The sequence below is a fragment of the Phyllostomus hastatus genome, unplaced genomic scaffold (genome assembly GCF_019186645.2).
Source record: "Phyllostomus hastatus isolate PE091 unplaced genomic scaffold, TTU_PhHast_1.1 phas_contig_58, whole genome shotgun sequence".
In the NCBI taxonomy this organism is placed as follows: domain Eukaryota; kingdom Metazoa; phylum Chordata; class Mammalia; order Chiroptera; family Phyllostomidae; genus Phyllostomus; species Phyllostomus hastatus.
The window spans coordinates 42,138,260-42,166,066 of NW_025333916.1; the positions used below are offsets into that span (position 1 = coordinate 42,138,260).

The following is a 27,807-nucleotide window of genomic DNA, read 5'->3' on the forward strand; positions in this document are numbered from 1 at the left end:
GGGAAGTCAGGGGGCCATTCTGGGAAGAGGAGGAGGTCAGTATGGTGGAGTCCGTGAGTGAAGGGCAACCCGGGCAACCTGGTAGAGAGTTAAGCCAGTCCCAGATGGTGAGAACCCTAAGGAGATAGAACTTGAAGAATAAACCAGGAGGAATCCCTGCAAAAAAAAATTTTTTTTTTGAACTATGGAAAATACATGTGAAGACTTGTTTCAGAAAGAACTGTCCTTTGCGGATGGATGGGTCAGTGCTGGGGAGACTGGAGTCAGGGGCCCTAATGGGAAACGGTCTTCTGACATTTAATCAATGGGCATTTCACAAATGTTTAAGTAGTCATAATGCTGTCTTTTTAATTTTTGTTTTAAGTTGATTGTGCCTCCTCTTTTTACATTGCAGGGTTTGATGAAAATATTGAGTCTCAGGGAGAACTCATCCTGCAGGAATCCTTCCAAGTGTGGGACCCAAAAACCTTAATTCGAAAGGGTCGAGAGCGGCATCTCTTCCTTTTTGAAATGTCCTTAGTGTTTAGTAAAGAAGTGAAAGATTCCAGTGGGAGAAGCAAGTACCTTTATAAAAGCAAATTGTTTGTAAGTATAGACATGCAGAATTTTAAGTTTAAAGGTCACACAATTGCAACTTTTCTGTAGATGGGGGAAAAATCACTATTTGTCACCTTCAGTTTAACCTCCCCAGCCATCCTAAAATGCGAAAGTCCAAAATTGTCCTGTTTTCATCTTCGGTGAAATTCTTTGACAGCCTGGGTCCACTAGAGAGCGCTCCTGCGTGTGCGCTTCCTAGACTCAGGACACTTGTTTTTTTTCCAAATTCCAGAGAATCTAACGACAGGGTAAGAAAACACTTTGTAAGTGAATTAAATCCTATACCTCCCGTGTACCTTTCCTAGCTTTATAAATACATAAAATGATCATATCAGGCTGTGAATAAGTTCTCATATTATTATAATTACATTTTTCTTCACCAACATTGGAATATATTTAAGCAGCCTTACTAGGTGGCTCACTATGGGATCTTGATGAGATTTGAGAATTTTTTCACTAAAAATAAGTGTGTAATAAATATATGGGTTAACAATAGTAAAATATGGTTATTGGAGGAAAATATATGTAAGCAATAATAGTTTTAAAGGTCTGCAATCCCACCTATTTAGAGGCAGCTGTCCTTGGGTGCTTGATAGATACAATGAAACATTTGAATTCTTACTTGTCAGTGTACTTCCTGGCAAGAGAAACACACCTGGTGCCTTGTTTTTTTTTGTTTTGTTTTGTTTTTTCATTAGTAGCGCCCACCCAGTCTCTCTGTAGAATCACACTTGATGCTCAGAGAAGTCTCAGGCCCATGTCGTCCCCTGGGCCCCCTGGATTTCCTTCTTCCCTTGGTGGGCAGTACCTCAGAGGACTGTCACCAAACAAATAGCCGGGCAGGGTCAGGCAGCGGTGGTTTGGGCAAAACTAAGGAAAAGTCACCATCAGAGAAAGAATAGAAAATACAGCAGAGTTTGGTTTCTTGATACAAGGTATGGCAGATTGCTTATAAATATTGGTAGATGTTTGGAATTTGGATAATTTATATTATACATTTTTATGATATCCATATGTTAATCAAATTCCCAAAGTAATAAAATACTACCAAGTGTAGAAATCATCTGAATAATAATCTGGACTTTGCAAGTTCAAACTAATGGTTTTCATACCATTTTCTTTGGCCGACACCCGGTTTGAGATTGTCCTTTGGATCGCAGCCCGCCTGACGTCATTTTAGATCATATTCTCACTGCAAAGGAAAAGTGCAGCGTTGCTGGCTAGTGATTTCACTAGCTGGCTTTAATTTATCCTTTGAGACCAAGCTAGTCTGTTTTAGAAGCTGATACATCTTCACTTAATTTATCTTCGAAAAGTTAGGGTTCCCTCAGAGTCCACCTCTGGAGCTACAACTTATGAATCACTTCCTTTGCCGGAGGGAGAAGAACACATTCAGGGTGAACTTGATCATGGTGGGGTGTGGGGGCTGAAGATGTTGACCTTCATCTATACTCTTCCGTGCTCTGCATGTTACAGCTGCATATATTACAGAGGGCAGTTTTGTCTCTCAGTCCTTGCAATTATTAGTGAAATGCTAAAAGGTAATGCTATTGATAAACAAAGTGGACATCATTTGCCCTATGTGAAGCTACTCAACTGATGCTAAAAATGGAAGGTGACAGCTTTTACAACTAGAACAAACTCATTTTGTTACTTATAAGGTTGAAATTAGTCCACTCTTGATTTTCCAGGTAATAGAGCCTTCAGATATTTTGCTTTGCTTTGCTTTCTCTGGATATACTTGTTGGCTTGCATTAGAATCTCCAGTAGAGGTGCTCAGAGGAAATTTAAAAAAAGATAAAACCCATAGTTTTAGCCAAAGAACAAAATTTTCTTATTTTAACTAAAATGGGGCCTAAAGATTTCCTATTAACATGTTAACAAACTGTGTTGTTATAACCTAGCATGACCACAAGTCACCAAAAACATTTTGTGGGGTTTTTATTTGTTTGTTTTAGTTTGGGTCTTTGAATTGTACTCTCAACTACTCATGCTTGTCTTTTTCTCCAGACCTCAGAGTTGGGTGTCACAGAACACGTGGAAGGAGATCCTTGCAAGTTTGCACTGTGGGTGGGGAGGACGCCAACTTCAGATAATAAGATTGTCCTTAAGGTACGTTCACTTGGAGCTCGGGGATGTGCTGTGTGACAAGTTTATCATGGCGGTGTATGCTTTTCTCCCCCTGTGGTTGGAACACACTAATTTTCATATGGTTTTATGGCTTCCTTTAATGTCCTGTTGGGATCAGTGAGTACCACAGAAAGGAGGGTAGAATGCATTCAGTTCAGTATTCCAGGGTTGAAGGAATGTGAGCTGAACTCTTGCTTACCTACTAAAGACCGAATAGAGCAAGTCATCAGACTTCTCCCATACTTCCAGCCCTAGAAAGAATTAGTACATTCCTGAAGAGATGCAGGAAGATAAGACAGAGGAGGAAAGGGGTATGGACCCACAGCTTGCACTACACACTTGACCTCGGGTTTCCAGAAGGAGACGGGTACCTGATGGAATTGTGACGGCCTCTGAGAGCTTCAAGGTGGAACATGCCAGGAGTCTCTGTGGGGCCCTAAGACTCTTTCACTTTCTAGTTTGGGGGCAGAGGGAAAAGGGGGATAATTGCCAGACACAGGGGTTTTGATAATGCTTTGATTTCCAGTGTTGAAAAACACTAAGGGTTCTTTGGGGGAGGGAAATACCTTTGAATATTTGATTTGAGCTCTGTTTTGATTGTTCTGGTGTCTCCTAGGCATGGCAGAGGACTCTTAGGAGTGTCTTAAATAACTTCCTTCCCTCCCTCTGTGTTTGAGAAAATACAGATGGAACTGTCTGTTTTTGAGCTGTCTGGAAAGACCATAGTCCACTGAAGGACTTTCTAGGGGAAGATGTAGGCAGAGATTTGTAGAAATTGGGAGATGAGCCAAAAGCTTAATAGGACTCTGGTGTGTGAACTTGCATGTCAGCGATTTTGTCTTGTGCATTCATTCTAATCTCCCTGTGGTATTTCCAGCACCCATGATTATTCAGCAGCGTGTCACTCTTGTGCAGCCTGTACTTTAGTGACCGCTGACTGTTACACCATTGTGCATCAAGGTGCTTAGTCACATAGAAAGGATGAATTGTTTTTGCAGTGAGTATATGATTACCAGACCAGTGTGTTCTTGTTAATAGTGGCATAAAGCCCTGTAAAGTATTAATTGCACTGTTAACTAAAATGTAGATAACTGAACTTCTTTAAGGCATACAATTTTAAAGTATACTGAAGACCTAAAAGTTCCAGCTTATATTAAGTGTTTTTCCAGATTAGTTGTAGTGACAGATGCCAAAGGGTGTGTCTAAAAAAGAGTGCCAGATGTCTTAACCAGATATGGATTACTCTCACTTAGGACATGATAAAATGCTCATGGTGCAATTGAAGAATAAGACTTCCTGTGGGCTTTACCAGATGAAGGTTTTCTAGGGAATTTTGAGGAAGATTTTTCTGGCTTCCAAGTAGAGACTAAAGGGAATGATGTCCTCGTTAACTTCGGAGACTGCTCTGTGGTGCCGTGGTGGAGGTGGTGGCAATGGAGGTGGTAGTGACGGTGGCTCTGGAATAGGCGGGGGCAGAGGTGACCATGATGGCTGAGAAGATGCTGGAGCTTTTGGTGGGGGCAGCAGTGAGGTGGCGGTGGTGCCAGAGGAGGGCGTGGGCGTGGTGGTGACGGCCCAGGAACTGGAACACAAAATTGTGGCCTTTTGTTTTCTTTTTACTTTTATCGTCCACAAGGGAGAATTTTATTTCTAAGTCCTCCCTTGAACAGACTGAGACTACTAAGAGATCTGCACTCCATAAATGTGGCGATGAATTTGCTGTGCGTTTCTGAGCCACGGCGGCAGTTTTTCTCCGTCGGCTCCCAGCACTGCCCAGCGTCCTTCCTCAGGTGCTTCTCCGTGCTCCTCCTCCCGAACGTTTGCATCAGGCGCTTAGATTCCAGGAGACCTGCATGTTCTGAGTGCCGGCCCGAGACGCTTGTTTCTCAGACCCACGCCTCTGTCCCCTGGCCACCCTGCCTCCCGCCCCGAAGCAGTGGGTCCGACTGCTGTCCTCTCCTCTCCTGGGAGCGGCTCTGTGATGGAAGCGACAGGCTCCTCTTATCCTTCCTGTCCCCGTCACTGCCCTACAATGACTTTGCAGACATGTGCTCCAGAGAAAGAATTTTGTCCAGAGAGTTCTCAATTTTAATTTCCCTTCCCCCCACAGGCTTCGGCTTTCTTGTTTCCAAAACAAGGCCCACTGTGAGAAAGCAGTGGGTCCCCTCCCTTCTGTGATCTCATCTACAAATCCCAGTGATGATTGTTTTAATCATTTACAGGGAATCCTGTTTATATCACAGGAGGTTGGTGTTTTCTGTAAGGAAATTAAAAACTATTACTAAGGCCCAGCACATGTAAAAAGGAAAAACAAACCACCTCCTTTGAGGCACAGTGCAAGGAAAGAAGTCTGGAAAAAGTGATGCCATGTGTGTTCGTTCAGCAGATGCTTATTGAGTATCTACTATGTGTCATGTTCGGAGAATCTTTCTCCACAGCTGTAATCAAGTTGAGGCACGTCCACCATGTGGAGTTGGCAGGAGGTTGCACTGGTTTACTCTGGTGGTTCATTCCAGTTTATAAGCAGAGGGACATTAATGCAGAGCTGAGGGGCAGGCTCTGTCATGCACTCTTGGAACAACTCCAGCTCCTTCACCTGCTGGTAGTGTGGCTTGGTGTCCACGCCGTGGTCCCTCGAGGATCGGGAGGCCTGACCCACACGGAGCTCATGGGGTGAGCGGAGGATGCAGGTGCTGTGCTGCGGCCGCTGCAGCTGTTCAATGAGTCCAGCGGACAGGGCAACACGACTCGTGGGCATTAGTTCAGTTCCACTGACGCTTCAGTAGCCACTGACCACTACTCTTGGCCTAAATAGCCTTAGAGAAGTTTTGGTTTGGGGTGGCTGTGTTTTCGTATTTTCCCAGGGCTGCTTTTAATGTCTTGGGGCCAGGGAATGATTGATGATTAGAATATCCAGAGATCTGAAATGATATAAATGCTAAAAAATAAAAACGGTTTTGATGAAAAAATACTCAAAACCAGGATCATTGGTTTGGTGGCACATCAAACATAGGATGTGGTTGCTTCTCTGCTGGGAAGGTATTTTTAAAATGGGAAACCCCAGGAATGCAGGAGGCCTGCCCGTGGTTAGCGCAGGATCCGGAGAGGGCCCCTTCCGTGTCCTGATGGGTTCTCACGCCTCGTTAAGGCCTCCAGCATAGAAAACAAGCAGGACTGGATCAAGCACATCCGGGAAGTCATACAGGAGCGGACCATCCACCTGAAAGGCGCCCTGAAGGAGCCCATTCACATCCCCAAAACAGCCCCGGCCACCAGACAGAAGGGCAGGAGGTGAGTGTGCTGCGGGAACTTCCGGCGAGTTTGTGTTTTGAATGGGGAAGGAACAAGGCAATGTTAACTTCATATTTTTCAGAAGTTGTCAGACACTTTGAGGAATTTTTTTTTTTTAAACACCATTTATATGTCACATTCTTAGCAATGAAATCACTTTATCAAGACAAGATCCTGCTGCAGCTTAAAGTAATTAAAGGGCTAGGCACAAATCCCCGGTCACTTCCCTTTCCCACCCAGGGTGAGTCTGGGCACATGTGCAAATCGTGCACATGGCCTTGGACAAGTCACAGTAGCCATTTTTGTTCTCATTTCTAAACCGGAAAGAATCGTATCAACTGTATTTTTTTCTGTAAATTGAATGGAATGAGATAGGTTAGATGCTTGGCCCAGTGCCTGGCAAAAAGCCTGTGCCAGTAAAGCGTGACCAGTCCTTGTGAGTGCAGTGGGGTAGCAGCAACCACGAAGACTCACTTGCATGTCTTTAAACACATCTGTTCTGTCTCCAATGACTGGTGGATGATCTTCACCAGCCTTGAAAAACGACTCCAGCAGAGTCAGAAAGCCAAAGTGTCTTATGTCTCCAGGGATGGCGAGGACCTGGACAGCCAAGGTGATGGCAGCAGCCAGCCCGACACAATTTCAATCGCCTCCCGGACGTCTCAGAACACACTGGACAGTGATAAGGTGAGCCACACCCAGCCTTTCGGGGGGTGGGGGGGGTGGGGCGCGAATGCAGCTAGGCGGGGGTCTGATGTGAAGTAGCCTCTCTCTGTCTGTCAGCGACTGGTGTCATCAGCAGGCTCAACCAGCTGCCATGTGCTCAGAGCGGGGTCAGGACTCAGTCCCAGGGTGAAGACTCGGGGCTGTCAGGGTTAGAAGACGTTGACCCTGAGGATTCAAAAAAAATCACTTGCCCTTCCCAGTGCTGTCACCTGCTTTTCTGTCAGGGTGTCGCAGGCAGTGCATTTAAGCTTTTTAATTTTATATTAAGCAGAAGAACCTATTATTTTGAAATAGTATTACACAGAGCCCTGGCACGGAAAAGCGGAAGCATTCAGTTGATAAAGCAGGGGCACCGGCCCCCTCCACCTTGGCCCCGAGGAGCCTTCTGCTGGGTGGGCCAAAAAGTCCATTGTGGTTTTTTCTGTACGATGGCTCTAGTAGTGCTCGGTTGTCTTCAATGTCATTTGAAACAATTTTGTTAGATTGTATTGTGGCGGCTGTCATATCAGCGTGCATTTAAAAAAAACTTATCAAAATTGGTGAATTTTGTGCAGCCATTATAATATTGAAGATGGAAGAAAATAGACATTTTCAGCATATTATGCTTTATTATTTCAAGAAAGGTAAAAATGCAACTGAAACACACACAAAAAAATTGTGTAGTGTATGGAGAAGGTGCTGTGACTGACTGAACATGTCAAAGTGGTTTGTAAAGTTTCTTGGTACCACTGACATTTTGGCCAAATTACTCTTTGGTGTGGGGCTGTCTTATGCACTGGAAGATGTTTAGCAGCAGCCCTGGCCTATACTAGAAGCCCATAGTGGGAGATAGCTAACATACTCAAAATACTTAAACCAATAAAGTGATTGGTGAAAATGAAGATTGTGCCTTTTATTTTATGGAAAAAAAAGCGTAGTGGACTTTTTGGCCAACACAACAGAAACAGGAAGTGTGCCCTGGGCTGGGCCTGCGCCGGTGCTGACTGGTATCGAGAGAGACCTGATTGTATCAAAGTCCACAGTTGTGGCCTGGAGGATCCCCTGATTCTGTCTTGACAGAGTCACAAAACCTACAAAGTAAATTAACAGGAGAAGCTGGAATCCTGGGCTTACATGATGCACAGATGTCCTCCGTAAAAGCCAGGGCATTCATCTCGACCAAGCCTTCTGTTCTGCTGATAGGAGCGCCTGTTCTGTTCTTTTTCTAGAATTTGAGACCAACTTCTTAACAAAAAAAAAAAGAAGTATTTGACAATAAATAGGGGTTTTATTTAACTTACCATCATCAGTTCAGAGTTCCTGAGTTTCTCACTGCCTCGTGTGAGCTGTGCTTTCCCGTGTGAGACCCTCATCCTGGCCGTGAGATGCAGGAGCTCTTTGCGAAGCTCCTTAGGAGCAAGGAAGTGCCCCGACTTCACCGTCATCTGGGAATGATTCCTGACAGAGAAGAGGGTCCCGTATTGGGGCTATTTTCAGATGGCAGTTCTTACGGTTTTAGACTTTAGTCTTTTCTCACTAAGTTTACAGAAGAACTCATGGTATTTGATGTAATTTCCAAGACACAAGTTAAGTAGGTTTTAAAATATTGCCTTTCTTCAGGGATCTTATTTTCAAAATCCTTCTAGTTTGAATAATCAGTTGTTTCTTATTCCATTTTTTGAGTTCACTTAATAGTAACTCCTAGAACTTCAAATGCTTAGAGTATCAGCACTGAAGAATAAAAACAATGTCTCATTTCATTCTTTTCAGAGCTCAGTGTGTTAGCATTCAGCACATATCTCTTGCCAGTAGTAATAGTGAGGAATAAGATAAATTACATGTTCCTGCTTTTCGTTCTTAATAGCATCTCTCCCCGCGGCCCCACCCCACGGCCCTTAGGAAAATAAAGTTTAAACTTGGAAACATTTCATTAGAGTAATTCTGATTATTTTCTTTAAAAAAAAACAATAATTGAGGCAATTGAGTAATTTCAGTACACAGTTTGCATAAGAATTACAGTAATAATTCTTAATAGTTATAGGAAGTAGTAGAAGCTCAGGTCGAGGGGAGTGGCCGTGCTCTTTCAGACTGTTCCTCAACTTGCCTTGGCTGAGATTCACCGCTCCAGCTGTAGGCCCATCAAGCCCAAAATTCATTCTTCCCAGATATGTCCTCACGGATCTGGTCTGGGTTTACCTAGACATGAGTTTAAAGTTTATTTTTTTAAAGTTATTTGACATTGCCAAAGAGACAAGTAAATGTAAGAAGTTCTGCCTTTGGAAAGTGTGTTAAGACTCCTCTGGAGGTCATTCCAAGAAGAAATGCTGACTTGGTTTTTTCATGCAGCTTATATATAAATGGGTGGTGGTGGGGATCTAGAACTGACCCCTGGATGAGCTGAGGGGCTCCCACGCACCTCCTCACATGTGGAGAATTCGGGTACTAGCACCCAGTGCAGCCCTGGCCCCTGGGGTGTGGCCGACTGGAGTCTACAGGAGGTTTGCCACAGAAATCAGGCTCTCTCCTGGCATTAGGAACTGCAGAACTAGTTCTGCTTCAGATCCATTCTGGCTTAACAGGCTTTTGTGAACCTGGAACCCAGCCTGCATTACTCCTGTAGTAAAATCAGGCATGATCTGAAGGGCTGTTGCCATTCAGACAGCAAATTCTATTTGTATCCAGTGAAAGAGGAAGAATAAATCACTAAGAGAAAAGTGTAGGTTTGCAGAAATTGATCATTCTGCCCAGGAGTTTACTGGGACATTAGAGTTTTTGAAGAACTGCCTATCAGGTATTTTATCCATCAAGATAATTCACCAATTTCTGTCCATCTCATCTAATGCATTATCTCTAAGCTTCATTCCATAGCCCAGTCAGCCCTGCAGGACCACTTCTGTGAAGGCAGCCACTGTCCCCACCTGAGCTCTGTGAAGGCGTCCCCTGATGCTCCTGAGTGAAACTGTGACAATATTCTGTCACTCAGCAGCACTCAGCTCAACGTTCTCATGATTCTCACCCATCTTGAAGTAATGACACTCCAAAACTCAGTTTTAAGTGGGTGTGGCACGTATTTACTTTAATACCCCTCGCTGAGACCATCGGTCCTTAACAGGCTCAAAAGTATGAAAAAGGGATGAAACATCTTCCTAAGATCATAGACTTGCAATGGGTTATCTTCCGTTCTTGGGGTCTGCGTTGGGGATGAGACTAAACAGGATGCGGGGCTTAGCAGAGATAAGTGAGCATTTGGAGTTTGGAGTTTAGAGTTGGCGTGAACCTGCACCCACAAGGCCTTCTGAAGAGAGGGTGCGTGTTTGCTCCCACCCACGCCTGCATTTGTGTGTTCTCTGCAGGGAGGTGTCTTACGGCCATCTCCCTTTCTGCACTTCTCTGGTAGGGCATGTTGGGTTCAGTAGACGATTCAGGAGAATGCATTTTGAAAATCGGGAAACTGCATTCTTTCCTGAGTCAGTTTGTAAAATGCAGTTTCTCTGAACGAGTCCTAGGCGGAAAGTCCCCTTCTCTTCCTCAGATGACAGGAACTTTTCTTATGTCTCAAGGTCCTTTCCACCGTGCATTCTTCAGGTCTAGACAGCCCCTGATGACACAGGTAGATATATCTGTCGAGGGAAATTACTCAACCACATTCTGCCTGTGGGACTTAATTTATGATGTCTGTTATGAATTACTTGTTATCATGGAATTTGATTCCATTGCACAAACTGGGTGGGGGGATGTTTTTGACCGAGCCTCTTGGAGAGTTCTTAAGGAAGAGTTATCTGCCCAGGGCTGGGTAATTCTCCGATGAGGCGCAGAAGGTTTTTGGAGGAGCCTGTTAAGGAGGGGCTCCCAGAGACGCCCTCCTCCCAGGGAGCGCTGTCAGAAGAGCCAGGGAGGCTGCTCACTGATACAAACCACATGCCCCAAAAGCACGCTCCTTTCTCTGCAAACACCAGTTGTAGACGATGCCATCTCTTTGTTCTACAAGTGAGCTTAGCACTGATTCTTGCCCACATTCAGAGCACTTAGGCTGACAAAAATGAGCTTATGAAAGCGTAATTTGGGTTCCAAAGAAATCAAGTGCTTGCCAGACCCTTCTCTCATTTGCCCGGAGCTTGTCCCCAGAGGTGGGGCGGAGAGTGCTGAGCCAGCCCCTGGGGCGGTGAGCAAATGACAGTGGCTGCTGACCCTCGCAGGGCTGCTCAGCACCAGCGCAAGAAAGCCGGGGATGGAATGTGGGTCTAATAACTCTTTGGTATTACTTCACACAAGAGCTGCATAGGAAGCCGAATATTTTTCAGCATAATAAAGAAGAATTTTTAAGTGTTTTTCTTTCTCTGCCTTATTATCAGTCCATGATGTATTATTTCCTACAATAAAAATTTATATTATGAGGAAAATAGAAAACATGGACTAAGACATAGGCTACTGTGAAACAAAGCATCTCGAGGTCGAGATGAAAAACATCGCCAGGGCACGATGAGGTGTCTGTGGAGGGAGGCCGGCCCACGCCAGTAGGGGCCAGGTGTGAGGTTGCTTCTGGACCTAAGGTAACTCCGCTCTGATTTTCAGGGAATGGGAAAGTTGGTGGATGAGTACTTGGCATGAATTTCCTGAGCTTAACAGGAATATATGAATCCACATATTTAAAACTATAAATGGTTTCGGTTACTCTTGATAAAGCCACAGCTCTCTGCTGGGGACCTGAGATTTCGTGTAGTTTAAAAAGTCAACTTTCTCTGCGAAGTGACGTTCTACACCATAAAACTAGGTTGGATTTATGGAAATTGCAGTGTTGCGATAGTATATAAAGCATTTAATGCTGATCCATTTTAAAATGTGGCTGAATTCATGTTTTTGAAGGAGGAAACTTGTCTTCTGCCTACTTAGAGAATGCCACCCTCCGTCATCCAGCCTCTGCCCCTTGCATACCTGGCACAGAGCAGCAGTGGAGATGAGCCCAGGTCCGTTGCTCAGCCCTCTCCCCTCTGGCCGAAGCGTCTGAAAGCCACAGGGCACGTTTGCTCATAGGCGCCTCGCCAGAGCTCTCCAGGTCTCCCAGGACCTCGTGTAGGGTTGCCCCGTGTTGGCATGAAATCGAGTCATTTAATTCAGAAGCTTTTTCTGCAGCATGGCACGTGGCTTTAATCTCCTCAGACAGAGCCCTCCAGACGTCCATTAGCCTTCTCTGCTCAGAGTGTAACAGGGTACAAGCAAGCAGGTCCTCGAAAATGTCGTTTCCATTAACACCATATAGTTACAATGTTGAGGATGTCGTGGGAATCCAAGTCTTGTCTATCACGATTAGCCTGTGGTAAAAGTTGGTGTCATTACACCTCGGTCCACCCAAAGTCACAGAGCCTATCCACGAGGTCAGTGAGGGCTGACTGACTGGGGTTCCGCAGAGTACTGAACACCAAACAGCAGGTGGTTGAGAACCAGGACGTGCTCACCAGCAGACCCCGGGCTCTGCCTCTCAGCGACTGGTGGCCTCGGGCAAGTCACCTCTCTGTGCCTCCGTGTCCTCATCTATAAACGGGGATAATGCTACCGCATAGGCTGTGCGCATTAAAAATGTGCAGTGTGTTTAGTGTGGCGCCCAGCATGCACTGAGAGCACTGAATACATGCACAGCTGCTGTGTCTTCATTTTAAAAATTGCTTCCTCCTCCCTCCCTCTTGAGTTGCTGATGTTAGTACTAGCTATTGCAGATAACTGTCTATACCAGCCTCTGTTTCCTCTTACTTGGGCACTCTTGACGGCTGGTCTTGTTTGTAAGGAGCTAGAAGCTGTCCTAAGGATGAGTTGCTCAGCCTTAGCACTTGGAGTTACTCCTTTTGTTGCCTCAACAGCAAAATACTGGCCACATATTGAATGGGCAGCTGCTGAAGAAGAGATTAAACATTTAATCAGGTGTTTGATTAAAACATTTTTCAAGCTACCCACCTTTGCTCCTACCCAGTCAGCTGCACGGTGGCCACATGTATGTAAAATGACTTCATGCTGTTCACAAGGTAGACCTTCATTCATGAGTACTGCGCGTCAGCCCCGTGAGCCAGCCCAGGACAGGCGCCTCAGCACAGGGAGGGGCGAGGAGACAAGTCCTCCTGCACCTGCCTTTGTTTTCTCCTTTTGCTAATCTTTGTTTTTTATTTTGGTAAGTGACTGTGGTTTTCTGTAACTTTTAACCAGTTTTTAAGGACTCTCCTAAAACCACAAAATGAATGTTGTCTTTGATCATTGTAGTTACTCAGGAAAACAAAGTTCCCCCGTGCTGAAGTGGAAAGCCTCGATTTCAAAGGGTTTTTTTATATAAAGGTTGGGTAGAAATGTAACAGAAGCATTTATAGGAGTACTGGTGCATTGAAAAGTGCCTTTTAATGTAAATTTTAAACTGCCCATCAGAGTTAGAGTTCCCGTTGAGGACCATGGCACAGTTCCATGCAGACTGAGGCAGGAGGCTTACTCCAGCTGGTCTTCCTCGTTGGGAGGGGCCCGTCAGCTGGTCAACCAGCTCTCACGTCTGCATTCGTGGGATCGGTGTCCCTTTGTTACAGACAGAAGGAGACATTTCAGATGAACTTTTCTGGATAGAAGACGGTCATGCTCACTCAGGAAATGCAGTAAATGGATTTCTTTGGGTTAAGCTGTCCTGAGGAACTTTCTGTTTTCTAGGGTCTGGAGACGTAGAGCGATGCAGGTGGTTTTCAACGGTCTCCGCCTTCCCAGCCCTCACTCCGCTTCCTGCGGGAGAGCCCGCGGTCCCGTTCAGTGTGTGGTGGCCTTTCTCACTCGCGTGTGTTCAGGGCGTGGGGACACGCAGTCGCATCGGCTCCCTGACCCCTTGATGCCTGGTGCATAATGGCTGTCCTATCTCTCTGGTTTATTTAACATTTTATGTTAAAGTTTGCCCCTTTAACTTCCTTACATCTCATTTTCCGTTCCACCTCGTGTGCATCACACAGCCGGGGAAGCCTTCCAAGAGCTGCCTTCATGTCAGAAAACCGGCGTGTGGTCGCCTTAGTAAAGGGTAGAGGATAGTGTCTGAGTACTGTACTCACTGTTTGTTTTCTGGATAAAATGTTGGATAGGGTAAGTTACTGCTTTTGAAAACATCTTTCTTACAGACTCTTTATTTGGTGTTAAAAAAAAATTTATCACCTTAACTGTTTCTCAGTTCTCACAAATTTCTTTATGTACCTCCAAAGTGAGAGGTGGTCGAAATTGTCCTCCTTGAAACTCGGCCACAGGTTCTGGAGAACGCTTCTGCGAGCTTGGTCTCTGTCAGCTTGGTCTCTGTCCGGCCGAGCACAGGGGCCTGCTGTTCTGCCCTCCGGATGACTGGCTGGCTGCTGTGCAGCTCAAGCCTCTGTGGAGCTGCCCGTCCGGAACGTGGGCGGGTGAGGCCTCGGGGTGTGATTCACTTCCTTGGAGTGTGGTTCTGACTGCCGATGGTTGCCTTTCCCTGCTGCCCCTGCCAGGAATGGGGCTGTGCTCCCTAATCCCCTTAACCAAGCCATCAGTCAGTCTTTGGTCCGCTCAGTGTGAAACCTCCACGAAACTGCGAGGCCCTTTTGTGAGGTTTCTAAGTTAGCTGAACTGCATTGGGCTGTAGGATGTGACTGTTCACAAGAGTTGACACACTTTGTTCTTCAGCGGAAAACAGCTTTTATTAGACCCATTCCCCTTTCTTTTTGAATTGCTCTCAGAAAATTGGCCAGACACCCACCTGCAAGTGATCTTGGGTGCTTGAAGTAGAATCGCTTGCAGAGCAGACCGAGTCATCCACCAGGCCAGTGGCAAAGAGCCCTCTCTTCCTCGGGCGGAGCCACCCCAGAGCTGCTCTGGGCGTCTGGCCGGTCCAGCCAGGTGTCTGCCCTCGTCTCTCAGAACTGTCCGTCCAGACAGAAAGCTGGCCCGACCTGGTGTGTCCGGGAGGGGCTGCTCGGAGGAGCAGTGGGTGAGGAACCCCACCCGTGGGTCTGTTTTAGTTGCTGCCATTAACTGAGTTCTGGCAAAGCCGTGCTGTCACTTGGTTTCTCCAGGAAACATAAAGTAAAACTGTGTTTTGTGCTGATTGTTGAAGGTTTGCATGCCTGCGACCAGAGATGAGTGTTTCATTCTTCCGGGTGAAACACATCAATTTGTGCGCTTTCAGTCATTCTGGCGGGGTCTCGGGCACAGGGACCTGCTTGGGTTTGGTAAACAGTCTGTGCGTCTGGGTCACCGATGTCCTTTAGAAGGGACTGGGTCACGGCAGCCCTTTAGAAGGGCCGAGGCGGGGGGGCGGTCCCTGGTCCATGCCCCAAGTAAGGGCATTTTACTCTCATGCTGTTTAGTTACCATGTTCATTTTTTAAAGGTGAAAAGCAGAGTTTTTCAAAATCTCTTGTGGTGTGAATCTCACAGGAGTGTTAATGTGAGTCACAGAAATTGGTGTTTTCATAACTTGCAATCCTAAACTAAATGCACGTGTTTAGGAGCCCGTGGTAGAAATTCATGACCTGTACGGAAGTAAAGAAGATACTTTGAAAACTTTCACAAGGCATCACTGGAAAGGAAAAAGTGAATTTTAAACTAGACAAATGGAATGGTAACTCAACATAGTAATGAAATTGGGCCACTGAGGGTCAGAAAGCCATTGAAAGCAAGTAAGACCTGGGCTGTACTTAGTGGTGTGTAATGCGTTGTCTGAACTTTTTCTGATGGGAATGCGGCAGTAACTTGCATCCCTTCCGCAAAATAGCTATTTGAAGTCCTTTATACAAAAATGTCATTTTTTTAAATTTCCAAACCTGGTTTTAAAGAGAGGTTTTATAATAAGTTTAACATGTTCAAATGTGAACATTGAGACAGGAATCCACAGATGTCTTTTCTCTGGACTAGAAAACATCCATTTAATCCTCCTCTTAAAGATCTGTGCGGGAGATTCTTATGGGAAACGCCAGTTGATTCTTAGGGGTAAAGCCAAAAAGGTACATATTTTCTCTTAATGATAATTTTAGAGCTGTTTGAAAACAGTCTTCTGGTACTAGATTCTGTTACTGAGTTCTCTAAAGCCGTTGAAAAAGAGTTTTTTAACTCAGTATGCAGTTCTTTGTCAGAGCAGGCTGGGCTTTTATTTCTCATGCTCTGTCAAGTACACAGATGTTTCCAATAGTGTTTTTATTACTCTGTGAGGGGCTAAAAAAACCAGTGCCAGAAATAAGGTCTAACTTAACTCTCCCTGGACAGTCCCCCTCTCCCTTCCCACCCCTCCCCCATCCACAGAAAGCACCATGTGTCTTCAAGCAGTCTGAAAAATTAATAAAACTCGAGAATGAAACGGCCAAGGGCTAGTGACGAGACGGTGCGTCTTGAAGTTCCGTTTCCCAGGGCTGGGGGTGGAGAAGTGTCAAGGCAGCGTGAGGGGCTTGTGCTGCGGGGCTCGGGGGCGGGGGGTGGCGGCACGCTGGGCGCACGCAGGCGTGAGCAGGCAGGACAGGGTCCATGGGAAGCACCGTTCTGCGGGGCCTCAGCGAGCTGGACGCCACGTCAGGGCCGCGTGGCTGCTCGCGAGTTCCCTGGAACAGGAAACACTCCTCCTTTGCATTACAGGGGTGAACCGCTTCCAGCAACGCTTCTCCACCCTCCAGGCCTCTACCTGTCACCTTGTGGCATTAACCTCCTCGGTCGTTCACTGGGAAACGTGTGAGATTTGCGAGGATTTCCCACAGAGCAATTTGTAAAATGTAGAAGGGGATTAGACATTTGTGAAAAATTCCCTTTGTGGCTGAGCAAAGACGATTCGTTTTGTCATGTCTGTGCTTTATTACGGAAGAGTTTGTTTTGGTTTGGTTTCTGTGGTTGTCCAATGGACATGTGTTTCTTATTCTAAATATCTCAACTTTCTCTTGAAAGGCAGGCTGTTGGAGCAGGAGGGTAATGAACAGCACAGGGCAGCACACAGGGCTGGCAGGCGCGGTCCGTGGTGGGCCCGGCGGCCCGAGGACACTGCCGGCCGTGAGCCTGAGCGGCAGGCTCGATCCCCAGTCCTCTGCAAGTGGACTGGGGCCGGGTGGCCACCCTGGACCAGGGATGTCCCCCCGCAGGAGACCCCGCCATTCCCTCCTCTCAAGCACCGCAGCCCAGCTGTCTGCTGTTCTGTCCCTTCTCTCCTCTGTGCTGGTGTCCTTCAGGGAGACTGGGTGTGTCTGAGGTTAGACACAGGCAGAGTTAGCTCCTGAAATCACCAGGGAAACCCATGATTCATTTTGATTTTTTTAAATGCAGAGCTGCCTTTCTCTTTTTCTTAAGAGCAAATCAGTCTTGCCTTTTCCACTTCATCCAGTGTTTGACTACTTGCTGGATACACAGTGCTGTGTGAGGTAGGCCTTTGGAGATGCTCTCCAGGGACTTCCTGGCACGAGTCCTGTGCTTGCATTGTTGGCACCGGGGGCTCAGCGGTGGCGGCTGAGACGGGCCCGCTCTCTCCCCCCACGGACAGGGCATGGGAAGTTCACAGAGGAGCAACACAAACTGCTCTCGCGTGCTGAGGGCAGTCACACACGTGTGCGTACAGCCCAGGACACAGCTCATTTCAGAAGTGAGACATAATTTGCTTATTTATAAAACGTTAAGGGTGGTCGATACAGGAGTGATGCCTACTGATGGGGAGCTCTGAGCAGAAAGGGTAGCGTGGAGCACGCAGGACCCCCCTCCAAAGGAGGACATGGTCGCTGGGCTGGGACGCACATGAGGAGAAGCCACTGGCCGCACTGGCAAGGTGGGCTGGGACCTGGTGTGGGGACCTCGAATCCTGTGTTAAGGAGTTGGTGTCTGAGGTTCTCGAACAAGAGGACGGCATATTTGCATGGGGGGCTCCCACTTTACACCGGGAACTGGGAGTGGTGCTGCGATAGCCTGGAAGGTGAGCCTGGAGCCCCCAGCAAGGAGGCTGCTCGGGAACATCCAGTCCGGGGGAAGACACAGGGGCGCAGGCCAGAGGGAGTGAATGGTCATGGACCAGCACCATGCACCAGCCTTCCATGAGGGGTATCTTTTTCTCCTTTAATAACTTCAAAAATTTGTATTTATTTTCAGTGATGAGAGGGGAAGAGAGGGAGAGAAACATCAGTGTGTGGTTACCTCTCACATGCCCCCACCCAGGGACCTGGCCCACTTCCCAAGCATGAACCCTGACTGGGAATCGAACCAGCAACCTTCTGGTTCACAGGCCAGCACTCAGCCCACTGACCCAGACCAGCCAGGGCTCTGTTGTGTCTATGGAGTGCAGATGTGCTTCAGAGGCCCAAAGAGTTCATGGGGTTTTGATAAAAAGAAAACAGGACTGAGCTTAAAGGAAAGCAGCGGGAAAAGGACTTTCAGACCAGAAAAGATGTGGCCTGTGGAAAACAAGCCAGTGCCTACAGAACATGGGAGGCATGGAGTGGGAAGGGAGCCTGGAAAGGGTCCAGGGACAGATGCCAGAGGGTCCGAACGCCCTCTGAGGAGTATCCTGAAGGGTTTTAAAGAGAGAAAGGTGTCACCCTGCCCTGTGTTGGGATCTTGAGCCCGTTGACTTTTTGGTCTCCCCGAGGCATGTGTGAGAGCCCCCAGGCTGACAGAGAGCTCGGAGCATTCGGGTACTGAATTGGGAACAAAACTCTCCCTTTTTTCAGCACATTTCACAGCAATCACCCGATGGCCTTCAAACCAAATTTTTATTAGTTTGCCCTAAGTTTAAAAATGAGTAGATAGCACTTACAGAGAATAATGTCTCAGGTACAAGAGATTTGGATGCTCATATGAAAAATTTTTCATATGAACAATTGTATCAGATTCTTACAGTGAAACACTTAGAAGCGCATCATCGCACATAAGTATGTGATGTGACTCCGAGGGAGAAAGAATTAAGGGACAGTGAGAGTGGAGAGCCGTCCCTCAGGTGGTTCTCGCTGTCGCTGACCCGACTGCAGGACAGAAAGTAGAGTCCTGGCCCAGTGCACAGCCTCACCACAGACGTCCCGTGTCCTCAGCCCGCTGACGTGTCCCTCTCCCTCCCTAGCTCTCTGGCGGCTGCGAGCTGACCGTGGTGATCCACGACTTCACGGCCTGCAACAGCACCGAGCTGACCATCCGCCGCGGCCAGACCGTGGAGGTGTTGGAGCGGCCCCACGACAAGCCCGACTGGTGTCTGGTGCGCACCACCGACCGGTCGCCCGCGGCAGAAGGCCTGGTCCCCTGCGGCTCCCTATGCATTGCCCACTCGAGAAGCAGCATGGAAATGGAGGGCATCTTCAACCACAAAGGTAGGGCTCCCTGGGCCTGGGTGGCAGGTGCACGTGGGAATGACACTGCTTCTGTCCCCGCGTCTTCGCAACCCTGTGATAGGTACGGCTCCTGCCTCTCCTGCTTCAGGCCCTCATCACTGTGTCTCGGGGCCCTTTTAATCCATCAGGAGCTAAAGTGGAAATGAGGATTTCACTTGTTACTCAGAAATAATGAATGATTGCCTCATTTCCCACAACGGTGTAATAAAATACTAGTTTAGCGAAGGGGCAGGGGGCCGTTCTTTTTGGGCCAGTGTCACTTACAAATGGAGAACACAGAGAGGGCACTGTTCTCGCCCAGGCGATGTTAAAAGCAGCATCTCCTTATCAGGTTTCCCCATTGCAGGTTCTTTATTTTGTTAGTGTAAAATCCCAGAAAGTCAAGCATGCAGGCCCTGAGAGTGTAGCCACGCCATCTTCATAGCAGTGCGGTGTCTGAGGACACCCTCAGTCCCCCTGGCCCCCTGCATGGACAGGGTGCGAAGCCGGGCACCCAGAGAGGCCGCATAGTCCCGCAGGGCTCGGTGTTGGTCCGGCGGCTGCGGCTGCAACGAGAGAGGGGCTCAGGAAGGAAGGTGGAAATAACAGGGCGTGTGGACAGAACGGCGTTTCATATTCTTCAGTCCTTCCTTAATTTTCTGTATTTTGTTTTTCCATCACAGTGGACATTTGGCTTTATTTTGTAGTAGTTTCAGGCGTGCCTGTGGTGATCCCTTCAGGTAAAGGTAACTGCAGCTGGCCTGCTTCTCCGGGGGGGTCTAGACGGACCAAAACTGGGCTTCCGGGGGGAGTGTGAGTCTGCTTCTCCTGAACGCCCACTGGGCAGCCACTGGGCAGGTGTGGCTGTGGAGATGTTCTGGACTGAGGTGACCTGCAGGTGTGAAATACACACCTATTTCAGAATCTAGTCGGAAAAGAACATGTAATTATTTTGTATCTATTACATGTTAAATTGATAATACAGGGGTCTGGCACAAATAACGCCCCTTTTTATTCCATAAAAATCTTTTATTACGAAACATAAGCATGTAATTCTGTGACACAACATCACACTCAAGCACACCGTGTGATATTTTAGGTGAAATGTTCGAATTGCTGTCCATCTCGCGTGTGACAGTCACATACCTCCCAACCACACTCCGGGGCATTACTTCTGCTGGGCCCTGTGTATGTCATAGAGCAGGTTAAATACAATGTGTTATTAAAGTTAATTACACCTGTTTCTTTTTAGCTTAAGTTATGGCTACTAGAACACGCTATACATGAACTTGCACTGTGTTTCTGTCGGACCGTGCTCATTTAATCTTTCTTCTAGCGGGAAGCTAATTTGAGGCCTCAAGCCTTTTTTAAGACACATCAGTCTGTATCGTCTAAAACAGTGCAGGATGGGTCGCGTTTACGTACTTTGAACCGTATTATGTCACAGTCTTAATTTCCTTGCAATACTAGAAAATGGCCAGTTTTCTAAATTTGGGGGCAATACAGTTTGTTTTCCCTTCCCGAGAGAGATCACTACAGTCTGCTGTATTTAAGTACTTTTCTGTTAATTCTGAAACATTCCAGTTGCTCCCTCCCCTTGTCATCTGTGCCCTCTTCACACTCATCACAGCGTGTCCTGGAGTCTATCCTCTGGCCACGGAGGTCAGTCACAGCCTCGAGCTAAGTGACGCTGTGCAGGACGCCCCCTGAGGAGCTCCTCTCCTTGGTGAAAGGCCCAGCTGTGTTCCAGGTCCCTTGTGGCCTAGCTAGGACCTTACTGTCACCTTAGTAAGAAGTACAAAAATTCAACTATTATTTCTTAAAGAATCAAAAAAAAAAAAAAGACAGGATCTTCAGAGTTTGGCCAAAAGCCGAGGCATCTGCTTTTATTTCTGGAGAAGCTGTCCGTGGGTTCAGAGCAGCATCGGACGTCCCCTAACGTGACACTGGGGGTCGAGTACAAGTCTGTGCGGGGCTGCCCAGTAGCCCACTGCCGGAGTGTTTCCCGAGTTGCACAATGCACTTGAAGCCTTAGGTTTTAGAAAATAAAATCCACTGCTTTTTTTCTAAAGCTGATCTTTTATACAAAGGAGCCCTGGTGAACTTAACGTACTACAAATAACACTCGTTCTGGAAGATTTCCTTTTATATGTGCCTGTCCCGTGGTGTGCTCTTTCCTCCCTGGGGTTTGTAATTGCAGGCCAGCAGAGAGGAAAGAACTGTGTATTTATCACACTTGACTTTGTCCCAAAAACTTCTTATGGGGGTTGGGTTTCTCGGTTGTTTTTCAGTTCAAGTGCCATTTTGTTTTCTGAGCCCTTTTTTCTTTGAGAGTCTGTTACATTCTAGAAGAGTTACTCCTTGCCCCTCTGTCTAATGCTCTGTCTTTCCAAGAAGGTGTTTCTTCATTGAGCATAACCTGTGTGGACTAACAGCCAGTGAGTAGATAGGGACTCAAACCTTATCTGTTCTTTCCCCATTATTTTTCATATAATGCAAGGAATCCGAAGAGTACCTGTTCCCCTGCAGTGTCAGGACGTAGGCGCTAGATTTTGGGCGAGCAGTAAGGCCTACTTGGGGCGCTTTGACAAGCCTCTCCCAGAGCCTCCTGTCCATGGGCAAGTCCAAGCAAGCAGGCAGCTGTGACCAGGGTCACCATCTCAGAGAGGAGGCCTTCATCGATAGTCCGGACAGCAGGGGATGGGGATCTAGGAGCAGAGTCCAAAAGAAGACATAGAGACTCTGGGGGAAAAGGCCACTGCCACTGGGGACACGAGAGATCTTGATCTGCCTTTGCTTAGGCATCGTCTCGTTTTGAGCCCCTGTTCATTTGGGGAGCCACACTGGGCTTAATGGGTACTGCAGGAAGGAGGTAAATGCTACCTCTTTTCTCACAGAACTTGGTGTCTGTCACCATATGGGTCTCCTCTGTCTCAGACAGGGAAGAGGTCTTGCCCTTCACACACTTAAAAACTCCTGTGCATTAGGGAGCTGTCATTATGTCTTTGCTTCCAGTCACTTGCTGTTGATCTCTAAAGATAGCTTTGTGTGTTTGATGCTCACCATTCTGACCTTCCAGCAGGAGGAAGGAGCACATTTATTTACCTCTGGCTCTAGAGTTTTCTCAGCCTTGTTGCCTCAGTATTTTCTAATAACTCCCCAGTCCAATCAACTTAAATTTCCATACATTTCAAATGTAAAAAACATGCCTGCTAAGGTCAAATATCTATTTCTTTGATTGTAAAGTATTCTAAGAATTTGTAGTGTGACCGTGAATACTCACATCAGCCAAGAAGCTCTCAGAGCTCAGTGGGAGCGCTGCCCAGGGCCCCTCCGTGGCTTTGCAGCGCAGCTGGGATTGGAAGTCTGTGGGACAAAGAGGATACGTGGAATTTGTGAGCACTCATTTTCTTTTGTCATGCTCTGTGTCTCTGGGTGATGTGGGCAGATGATTAAAGTATAACTTATTTTAAATGAACAAGGAATGTAATTGTACAGTTTGTTTTTCAAGAAGTTATTTCTGTGTCTGAAACTAGGCTCCAGTGTGAACATCATTCCTCTGGAAACTGCTGTCCAGTGTGTGGGCAAGGCCGGCATCGGGAGGTTGCCGTGGGGACAGTCTCTGCAGACAGGCCGGCTTGGTGTTTCACTCTCGTCTTGCTCTGGCAGCCACTCTCCCTTCTTCATGGCATCTCAGTCACAAATCAGACAGCCAGCCAGCACATCACAGTAGAATAAGGATTCGGCAACTCCTCGTGCTCATGCAGCCTCATTGTGTTTGTGGTTTGTGCCATCTACCATCACAGCAGCCCCTGGGGCCACCGGGGCCTGGGGTGCCGAGTTTGCATCTGGGCCCCAGCGCGTCTCCCCTGCATCCGGACGGAGGAGCTCTGTTCTCCCCCAGCCCCTGCGTCGGAGGCGTTGGTTGACTCCTAGAGTGGGTACCACGTAATTATCTCTGATCTCTTAGTAAATCCGAGGGATTTTTCTTTCCTACTGTCTCAACTTGTATAACTTGTCACTTTTCTCTGTTTACTTGGTGTTGGTCACAGAAAGTAAACAGGGATATTAGAAACGGCTGTATTGCCAACCAGGGCAATTTAAAACATCAACCTTTTTATTCTACCCTGGACCGAGTAACTCAGCTTTTCTCTTTTTCACAACCCAAACTACCTACCATGCGTGATAGTGTTTGAGAGTTTAGCTCCGTGGCTGAGGTGGCAGCCCGACAGGCTTACCTAGGGCAGTGCACGGGGCGCAGTGCCCAGAGTTGGTGGTGGCGGGCATGGAGGATACTCAGTAAAAGCGGGGTTGTCTGCAGTAACCTAGACAAAGTAGCACCGCGTACTTTCTTCGGGGCACGTGTCTGAAGTGCACAGAGGCAACATCTGACCATCTTCTCTGTTTCTAAGGGTGAGACTGGGGTCCATCGTTGGTCTTCAGGTGGTCCTTCTGCTGTGCTCACACCCAGCTCATTGCACCTGAAAAACCGCCTTGTGACTGTCGTGACACTGCCTGTCACTCACATTCCGCCGTTACCTGGACTGGTGCAGTTTGGGTTGAATTTGAAAAGTCACTTTCTTCCCCCACTGAATTCTTTTTTGCTAACCTTCGGCTTGAAGAGAAGCCCTCTGAGCGTATGGCCGGAGCTTTCAGAAGAGGCCATGAGTTGAAATCACAAGGCCTGTGCTTCTCATTGGAAGAACCGAGTTCTGAGACCATCCCCTTCTCTGGCGACCCTGCAGCTCCGGACCTGGGGTCGGAGGGCAGTAGGTGCTATCCGAGGTCCTCGCCGGCTCCGACGTTCTAGGTTTATATTGCTTAGGAGGCCTTTCTGAGTAGGGGCCGGTTCCAAACCTCTCCCTTTTCCTTTCACTAACCCGCAGTGAGGTGGCAGGTGGTCTTTTACTAGTTCTTTGCTATATTTAGAAGAAAATACCCACTTAAAAACCTTACTAGCTGAAATCTCTAAAGTTCTTTCTCCTTTGGATAGTGCACAGCCCAGTACTTGCATTTTGTTTTGAAGAAGTAAAAAATCATGATTCTTTCACTCTGAATTCTTCATGACAAAACAAGGGAACAAAAGTAAAACCTCTTGCTTGTTGGCACTCGAGCCTCAACACTGAGGGGCTTTATCTCGACCCCTGTAGTTACCGAAACCCGCCCCAGAAGCCGGCCCCCGGGCTCCCTGGGCGCCGCAGCACCTGCAGGAAGCGGGCGCTGGCCGGAGCAGGTCTCCGCCGTGGCCGGACCGGCTGCGCTCTAAAAGAGAGCACCCAGGAATTGTTTCTCATAAATCAGCGGTATGTGATTGTGATCAGTAAAGTGGTATCTGCTTTAACTCAAAATGAGGAAAGAGATGTTTTCATGAGAAGGTACCTGAAATGCAGGGCTTCCTCCGGGCTCCACCCTGGGCTGCCTGCACGCCTCTCTCTCCGAAGTCCCTGCCCAGAGTCTCCTGTCCATCCTGCTCTGTCCACACGAACACCTGGCTCTGACTGGACTGCCTCACCCCCCTCTTCACACCAGTAACATTTACATTCCCTCTGCTGGCCCCTCTCCGAAAGTGGGAGGGCCCCGTTTATTCGTCCAGAAGACGGCAGCACACTTGAGGCTCTCTTCACTGCCCACCATATTTTTTTCTAATCGCAGTAAAGTATACAAAACATAAAATTTACCAACTTAACCATTGTTAAGTGTATAAGGGCGCGAAGCACATTCCCACTGTTGTGCTCCCAGCGGCGCCGTCCCTCCACAGCACGCTCTTCCCGAGTGACGCCTCTGTCCCCCTGAACAGGCACTCCTCAGTGCCCCCGTCCCCTGGCACTCCCCCCTCTACTTTCTGTGTCTGTGGGTTCGGCCTCTGCAGGCACCTCATGTGAGCAGAATCGTACAGTATTTCTCTTTTTGTGACTGGCTTGTTCCACTTAGCATAATGTCTTCAAGGTGCATTCAAGTTGTGACATGTCCTCCCTTTTTAAGGCCAAATATATTCCATCGTGTGTAGAGAACACATTTTGTTTATCCATGTAGCTGCTGATGGACTCTGGAGCCGCGTCCGCCTTCCGGCCACCGGGAGTGATGCTGCTCTGAACCCCAGGCGGTAAATCCCTCTTCCGGTCCCTGCCTTCGGTGTTTCGGGAACACACCTGCCAGTGGGATCGCTGGGTAATTCCAGTTTTAACCTTTGAGCACGCCCACATTTCTTGTGGCCATTGTCTAAATGATATATTTCCAACATATTCCCTTTCCAACACCACCGTCACCTCTCGCCCCCCGGGTCTCCCAGCCTCACCCCTCTTAGCCTCTCTCACTGCAGCTGAGACACAAAGCCATCAACATAGGCTCCTGCTTCAGTTCCCTCGGGATTGCTGTTGGTCACAGAATAACATCGCAGGTTCCTAGCATGTCCTACAAGGCCTGCACCTCACGTGTGTGCACAGGTATGCACATGCACGCACACACACACACAAACGTGTGTGCAAACAACCTCTCTCACCCCTTGCTTTAGTACGTCAAGTAGTGGAGGCTTTTTTCCTTAGTCCCTCACCCCTCCCAGACATTCTCTGTCAGTTCTTACCAAATAAGTAAAAAATGAAAAGTCCTAAAGGAAAAAAATTAATTTACCCAGTGAGTCTGTGGTGGTGAGGGGGCACGGAATAAATCCTGGTGCAGACAATGAGTATGTCGGCACAGTGCCCGACACCAGGGCAACCTGAGAGGGGCGGTCCCAATGAGATGAGCTCCAGGGGCCCCTGAAGACCACGTGGGAACTCACTGAAATGACTCTGAAGCAGATTTTAATAAGAGGGGTGGGTGCAGATATGGTGCAGACCTAGAAATGTGGCGGATGAAATACAAATCACACCAGTTCAAACACCAGGACTGATGAGGGGCAGCGAACCTGCTCGTGCAGCCAGCACTGAGAGAACAGACACAGGGCCCAGGGGAGCTTTAAATGAGGCCCGTCACGGGGGGCGGAGGTGAGTGGTCCTCAGATGGAACGCCATCTCCAGCCAGGGTGCTGGTGGGCAGATGAGAGCAGCTCGTTGTGGCCCACTCTGCCAGGCTCTGTTCTGTTTGACTTTGAAGTTACGCCCTTTATATAGATATGTAACCAAGGGTCACTCCTCGGGATCACTTGTCATTTCTTAAAGTGCATGAAAGTGCCCACACCCCGTGCGTGGAGGAGTTAAGCTCCACCTCTGTTCTCAAGGTAGCCACCGTGAGAGTGTGAAATTAGGGAGAGGTTCCCTCGTGAGCCCCTGTCATCTTCCCTCCAGGGCTGTTGTCCTCCCCTCGCCCTTTCCTCCGCCTTCTGTATAAGCTGCTGGGCCTGCGAGCTCGTGGCTCCACCTGTTTGCCTGGGGCCGCCCCGCACTGCCCGCTCCACGGCTTTTGGAGTCAGCCATTCTCTTCCCTCAGCTCCCTGGCCCTTGATCGCCGACTCATGCCGATGAGACCAGGTGACAGATAATGGAAGACCAGATAATGGAAGGACAGGCCTCAGAAGGTTACCGGGGGTGTCCTCTCCTGGGAACCCCATGCCTGGGCCTCACCACCTGTGTTCCCAGCCTGTTCCCTTTGTCGGGGTTCAGTGGGCCTCCAGCTCAGAGTACTTTCAAGCTGCTTCCCTCCGTGGAGTGCGCGCAGTCACTGAGATGCCGGGCCCCTGTCCAACTGCCTTCCCAGTTCCCGGCACAGCAACGGCCCAGGCCAGTCCAGCGACAGAGGGCCAGCCTCTGCTCAGGGCCACGGCCTCCACCAGTGCTCGCCGCCCCCTGACCCCCCGACGTCACCACCGCCCAGAAAAGCAGCAGCTCTGTGAGCTGGAGGGGCTTCTATGCCTTCTCCAGAAATCCGTGTGACCAAACACAGAGCTCCCTGGTCCGAGTCTGTTCGGTGCCAATGTCGTCTCTCCCAAACTGCGAACCACTCTGGCCCAAAGGTGGATCATGTCTCCTACCTCTTACAACTGGTGATGACATTGCAGTGACCTAATCGGTTTTCAAAAAATGTAGGGCATTCAAAATACTTCATTGGCATTAAAAAATTTGGTTGAATGTATTGTGGTTCTGGTATACTCGTGGTGCCAGATCGCCCTTCTCAATCAGAAAACGCACCTAGGCACACACATGCAGACATTTCAAACCTGCGCATGCCCACGCCGTCTTTTTAAAATACGCATAATGGAAGATCTAAATATTTTTTTAATGAGCCTTTTCTAGGGCAGTTTTTAGTTTCTTTGGCCAGCTGCTATTATCAGTCCCCGTGGGAAACAGCTCTGAGAAAAGCGGAGTCCCACCGAGAACAAAGACATCATCCCCCCTGCGGACTGCGGCTCCAGGCGAGGCGATCAGCCCGAGCCCCGTGATTACGGAGCGAGCTGTGTGCAGTGTGTAATTACGGAGCCGCAGAAACGGGCCGTCACTCTGCCGAAAGCTCCGCGGTGGAGGTGTTTTCCTGTTCCAGCTTTACATTAAAGTGTTTATTAAAACAGGAGAAAGCCAGGACCAAGTATTGACACTGCCCATATTAGATCACAAAATTACATAGATAGCAAAGTCATAAACAGTGAGAAAACTGCCTTCCCACACTCGGCTTCAAATGGCCACGACAAGTGTTTCGGAAGATCTATAATCAGAGAAGACATCACCAGGGGTGACAGAAGCCCGCCCTGCTCAGGGTGACCTGCGGTGGGGCCGGGCTCAGGGCAGGTACAGGGCGGGGGCGTCCACTTCCTCCCTCTCCGTGGACTCTGCTTTTCAACTGGGTCCTTTCTGACATTCGTATTT

General features: G+C 48.1%; 1 protein-coding gene across 10 annotated transcripts in view; it reads left to right on the forward strand.

Moving 5' to 3' along the window:
- Positions 1-27,807, forward strand: part of TRIO (trio Rho guanine nucleotide exchange factor) — a 325,844-nt gene that overhangs the window by 230,603 nt on the left and 67,434 nt on the right. For all 10 annotated transcript variants that reach the window (XM_045848128.1, XM_045848129.1, XM_045848130.1 and 7 more), the window contains exons 30-34: positions 395-585; positions 2,608-2,709; positions 5,876-6,018; positions 6,606-6,705; positions 18,769-19,012. In XM_045848128.1, coding sequence (XP_045704084.1) covers positions 395-585; positions 2,608-2,709; positions 5,876-6,018; positions 6,606-6,705; positions 18,769-19,012 — 780 coding nt within the window. The remainder of the gene's footprint in view (positions 1-394; positions 586-2,607; positions 2,710-5,875; positions 6,019-6,605; positions 6,706-18,768; positions 19,013-27,807) is intronic.